The sequence below is a fragment of the Miscanthus floridulus genome, chromosome 7 (assembly GCF_019320115.1).
Source record: "Miscanthus floridulus cultivar M001 chromosome 7, ASM1932011v1, whole genome shotgun sequence".
Taxonomy (NCBI): Eukaryota; Viridiplantae; Streptophyta; class Magnoliopsida; order Poales; family Poaceae; genus Miscanthus; species Miscanthus floridulus.
In genome coordinates, this window is record NC_089586.1 from 15249659 (window position 1) to 15255645 (window position 5987).

The 5987-nt window shown below is 49.6% G+C and overlaps 1 protein-coding gene across 1 annotated transcript; it reads right to left on the reverse strand.

Moving 5' to 3' along the window:
* Window positions 1-3753: 3753 nt before the first annotated feature.
* LOC136465128 (vegetative cell wall protein gp1-like) lies at window positions 3754-4680 on the reverse strand. The gene has a single exon (XM_066463989.1). It carries the CDS (start codon window positions 4678-4680, stop codon window positions 3754-3756), a length of 927 nt encoding a protein of 308 aa, XP_066320086.1.
* Between the last annotated feature and the right edge of the window lie 1307 nt (window positions 4681-5987).

Below are 5987 nucleotides of genomic sequence, written 5' to 3' on the forward strand. Positions count from 1 at the left end.
GTCACCTCTCTTCCACTTCTTCTTTGCAATTACTTTCTTTGGCCCCTTTCCCTTTTCCTGCGTTGTCAGGCGAGACGGACGCCTCTCATCATCATCGCTGGGACCACCCCCGACATTCCTGCAACAAGCCATAACTGACACTACAAGGAACTCAACGGATGAGTAAAGGACCACTGCCACTGACAAAGAACATCTAGCACTAACTCCCCCTGACTCAGAGAACCACTATTAGCTGACACTCGCGAGGCTTGGCCTCAATCCGCACTCGTGGGCTTGGCCTCGAGTTTATCTACCACTGAAATACTAACCAAGCACCTCACTGCCCAAACTCACTGACAACGATTAACTGATGACCAATCAGCACAAGAAAGAAGTCATGAGGGCCGACACGTCACTTCTGCGAGGAATGACAGAAAAGATTGGGCACAACAGCGAGGAGTTGGCTTTGGGGCATTTCATCAAGCACTTAGATGGCAGGGTCGTGCTCACCTTGGTTGGAACAAATGCCAACCAAGCAACTCACGTTGGACGCCGAAAGGATGGCCTACGAGATCACCTAGGTCAAGAATTGCGGCCAGAGTGGCAAGCACGGTGGCCAGAGAGGACGCGGCGGTGGCACTAGTGTACAGGCGAGCGCAGCGGCGTGGCATGGGCGCGGCTACATGAGGATGAGGTCATGGCAACCGGAGAGGGCTTGGTAGCGGCGATGGTTAGGGCTTAGGGGATTGCGGTGGCGCGGCATATGGAAGGATAGAGACGGGCATGAGCGGTTGCTGACTAGGTGAAAGAAAGTGATGGTACAGGCCCCACGTGGCAGTTAGAGTTTTGAAGTAGATCATGCGAACAAAGTTGTGACCAGACACACAGGTAAAAATGACCTGACGCTGCTCCCCAGAGTCCGATCGAGTACAGAGAGGTCCAGAGAGTCTCAAAACATGACCGGACGCGTCCGATTACCCTGGACCGGACACAGCTCTAAGTCCGGTCATTCTTGTGTTCCAACTTGCCCTGACCGGACACGGATTCAACTTGTCACCGGACGTGGATGGAACACTATTCATCATTCGGTCTTTTTTAGCACTTGCATCTCCTCCTGATGTACTGACCAGACGCTGCTATGGGCGAGTCTGGTTGCTACGTCCGGTCCATCTTTTGCAGCAGTTTTGTGGCAGAACCGCCTAATCTAATGCCTCACAGGAGTGCTTGTCTTCCATTAGACACTAAGCACTCGAGGGAGAACGCTAAATTACTCGATTCCGTCGGGCACACCCCAGGGGAGAACCCGAAAATCCACATTTTTACCATCAGGATCACAAATGAGAGAATAAAGCTTACATCAATCGTAACCATTTCTTATATCACTTTTAATACAACATCAGAGTATAATATTTATTAATATAACAGCGGAATGAAATCATATTATCAGAGTTATAAACAATTTAATTGAACAGCGGAATAGAACATGTGAACAGAGTTACAGCGGAAATAAACATCTATTAATGACATGATGAAGTATTGATATATACACTACGACAACAGATTATGAACTTTCATTTATAAAAGCATTTGGTGAGAGTTATAAATAAAGACTACGATCGTAGCGTAAAGGAATCCTCGCTGAGCCCACCAGGAGGTATCCACACACAAGAGTCAGCTCTAGCATCCACCTGTCACCTGCAACAGGGGGAATAAAACCCTGAGTACTCAATTGTACTCAGCAAGACTTACCCGGCAGGAGAAAAGAAAAGACTCCAAGGATATGCAAGGCCATCTGGCTTATGGGTTTATTGCATTTGCAGGAAGCATTACTAAGCGTGCGTCCTTATGTTTGATTTTTATTAATAGCCGCATTGGTTCATTAACTAACCATTCTATGTAAGCACCTGTGCTACTTTCAAGCAAGTGGTAAGCAATCAGATTTCCTTTGTCCATCTTCCATCTTTCATCTTTCAATTCTTACTACGATGCTAAACCGTAGACAAGCCGTACCGGATAGCCCGGCGATTCGCGAATCAATGTCCCCAGCTGGGTACCCCGAAAACACACGCCCCGCTTGTACCCCGGGGCACAAGCAGGACCAACCCGTCACTCTCCTATCCCGGGTGTCCAGGTCCCCGTCCAAACTGGGACTCCAAGCCCTCGCCCCTGAGTCCTGGACTCAGCGCGGTGCAAGGACCTCCTCCACCAAAAACAAACCCAAACAGTCGGTCCGGAAAGAGCCGGATCCGCGACAAGAGAGCAACAAGTCTTCCAAGCGCCCATACACAAGTATGTGCTCGAGATAATAAGTCTGTGACCTGCCTAGAGTCATATGCAACGATCGGTCCTTAACCGACCAGACAGGGAAAAACGGTGTAACCAAGCTATGACCCGCCTCCGCGGCGACACAACTTCTTACACCCACCAATACCCAAACCATATCCCTGCCCAGTCACCATTTTCCTTTCCACCATTTTATATATTCTAGGTGATAATCATTCAGTAGTATATTTCCTATCTCTCGCGAGTGACAGGCAATCACTCGACTTCTATCGGAGTCCTATAGCATAGCATTCTACACGATCCTGTCATACTAGTAAGACTCATAGGATAAAGATATATATATGCAAGTGGGTTTCATTCAACTCCTTAAAACTTAATGCACAATTATAATTTAAACTACAGAAAGTAGGGGTTGTGCACCGGGGCTTGCCTGGGTAAGATATATTAAAAATTAGTATCTGCATCTTCAGATCATCTGGATAGAAAGCCCATTGCATCACCTCCTGGAGAGAATACTGTTACACCATCTTCGGATTCCCAATCATCCTTCGATCGATCCGTTGATCCATCATCGTACCTATATGATATGCATGCGATGCAATGCAAAAATGTAATTAATCAACTGCAATCGTGACTCGTATAAATACGCTTTACGCCTCTCGAGTAACGAGTTAGTTCTAACGACGACTGTACATAGGCTACATATTCCCGTTGTCGGATAAGGCGTATTTCCCAACGATTAATTTAGTTATATAAACCAACGATGTTTCTTTATTTTATCCTATCGATTTAATCATTATTCGAAATAAGACATCATTATCTAATTAGCAACTAGTTATTCTGGAGCTACAAAAATTACGGCGAGTAACTACTACTGCTAGGAGTCTACTATACAAATTTCAGATTCAACAATATTACCAACTTACCATATCAATTCCTACAAGTTTACCTTTTCATAATATTAATTATCTCTAATTAATTATATAGCTCCCTAAGAATATTATCCACTATGTGCACAAATCATACTAGCAGGTAGATCACGATTTTAGGAGACTAACAAAACCAGTTTGGCATTTTTACGATTTTTCTAGGATTCACTACGAATTTTACAAGTTTATTTCCAACTAAATTAACAAAGGCTTTGGAAAACAAAAAGGACCAGCGCTTGGCCTGGCCCGCAGACACGCGCGCGGCCCAGGCAAGAGTGGCGCTCGACCGGCCCAGCAAGAAAGAACCAGCCGGCAGCACCAGCCGGCCCAGCACAAACGGCGGCCCAGCAGAGCAGCCCGCAACCGGCCAGCGGGGTAGCGGCCCAATCAGCCGACCGTGGCCCAGGCGGGGCGCAGCGCTCGCGGCCCAGTCGCGCGGCCTGCCAGGACGCGGCAACGGTGCGGCGGCCAGCCCAGCAACCGTGCGCGGCAGTAGGCCGGCCCAAACGGCCAAGCCCACAGACTCGATGCGTATTTTGCAAAAAGAGCCCCGCACTATTCCCTATTCGCTCCGAGATCCACAATCACTATTCATTCGAGTCACGTATTTGCAAATGAAACCCTGTATAAAACTGCGTCTTGGAGTTATACCCTCTTCTACCTTCTCCAAGCAGAGCACGGCATGGGGAGGGGCACGGCGGTCTGGCCGCACGCGCAGCACGGCGAAGACCCGGCAGGAGACCGCGGCACAGACGACGGCGGAACACGGGAGCGCGGGGCACTGAAGGCGAGGTGGTGCAGCGCTGGCTGGGCGTCTTCGGGCGTGGGCTCCAGCGAGGCGCTGCAGCAGCGGACCAGCGCGTGACACGGCGGCCACGCATGGCGGTGGAGGCGCCTGGGAGGGGCACGGCCGGGCTCGACGGCAGGCGGTGGTGAGGCCCGCGACAGACGTGGAGCGGCACGGGCCCAGGGAAGCGGGTGCGAGGCGACGCCACGCGCGGGGGTGATGGCTCGGGAAGACGCAGCGATGGTGGTCCGGCTGAGCGGGCAAACCGAGAGAGAGCGGGGAGGGTGAGCCGAAACTAGGACTGTGGTCCAGCGAGGGCACGGGAACTCGCCGTGGGGAGGAAGAGGAGCAGCGGGCGAGCGCGGGGCTGAGGGGTGCCTGGGTGAGCGGCGACGGCGGCGCTGTGAGGCGGAAGAGGAGGGGCGCCGGTGCTTCATGGCCCAGGCGCGCGGCCGAGGGCACGCACGCGCACGCGAGCGGGGAAAAATGGAGGGGCGGCGTTGAGAGCGTCAGGCCCAGCGCGGCAGAGGAAAAAGGAAGGGAGGAGCGGCGTAGCGTTGCAGTGGTGCGGCGTGCCAGGGAAAAGGATGGGGGATGGGGAGACAATGGTGGGTCACAGAGTGGGGTAGCCCTGGTGCGCTCCGTACTCAAGTTAAATCGAGGAAAACAGGAGGTGACAAGATTCTTGCGGCGTGGAGGCATGTGGAGACAGACAGAGACAGCGGAGGCAGGAAAGCAGCACACGCACTCCCTGCAACGACCACGTGACGACGTACGAGTCCATCAACCGGCCTGGCAGACTGTACAGGCTGCAGCAAATTTATTATTGAAGCATGTGCCTGTCCCTACAGCCTCATAGTTATCCACTGTGAATCTCGTAGTAAATTTAAGCTGCATCTTGTGTAAAATTAATGAACTTTTGTGTGCTTTTGGTTGGACGTGTGCGCATGCAGGTACCACGGGCGCGGTGAGCAGTTCGTGCTGGCGAGCGGACCGCGGGGCACGCACACGGAAGAGACAACGGAGAGAAAAAGAAAAGCGCGGGGAGTAGGCCAATCGACACGGAGGTGACCCGGCCTGACCTGCCCAGGCGCGTCGGGACTTGAGGTTTTGGCTCGCTTTAGAGTTATCGTCGTAACTTATATATATATATATATATATATATATATATATATATATATATATATATATATATACACACACATACGTATAACGGTTTACTAATTTACATAAATTGCAACGTCTAGGCACGGGAAAATTTTAGCAAAGCTCGAATTTAAATTTGATTCCAAAGCTATATATATGTACATCGTTCTATTTATTAATGTATTTTATTTTATTTATAAAGGTTGCTTCTTATGCTTAATCTAATATAACAAACCGTTTGCTAGAATCGTCGTCGGACATTCATAAATATTCCTATGCATGGCGTAGTTTAATTTGAGCGTTTAATTCGAGTCCGCAAAACTAAGTCACACAGGATTCGCGTATCGCGTCGAATACGTTTAAAATAAAAAATTCCGAGAAACTCGATTAAAAAATTTGACTTAGGCATAAATCGCGGCGCTAAATAGGATCGTAACACCGGGGTGTTACAACCAACCCCCCTTAAAAAGAATCTCGCCCCGAGATTCGAAGCAAGAACCAAAAGGGGAACACGCGATTACATTTTGTAGATCAGGGATTACCCGAAAGATTACACGACTTCGGATACTAAACCACACGGGGAGCTAGGGATACCTGGTTAAGAGCAACTTGATACACCCAAGACCTACTCCCAAAGTCGGGATAGACGAGGACAATGGAGGAACAACAAGATAATGATTATCCAAAACATGGCGTAGCACCAACAAATCCAGAAACAGTCGACTGAGAAGTAAAACATCGTGAACCCTAAGATTGACTACCCAAAAGGGAACTTGAACTTCTTCGACGAACCGGATCCTTCCTTCTTCTTTGATCACACCATCACCTAAGACAGACGAACATAGCTTCACAACATCGACTGG

What these genes read in the sequence shown, in the direction of transcription:
- LOC136465128 (XM_066463989.1), bottom strand. Translation starts at nt 4,680, where the DNA reads ATGCCTCCACGCCGCAAGAATCTTGTCACCTCCTGTTTTCCTCGATTT.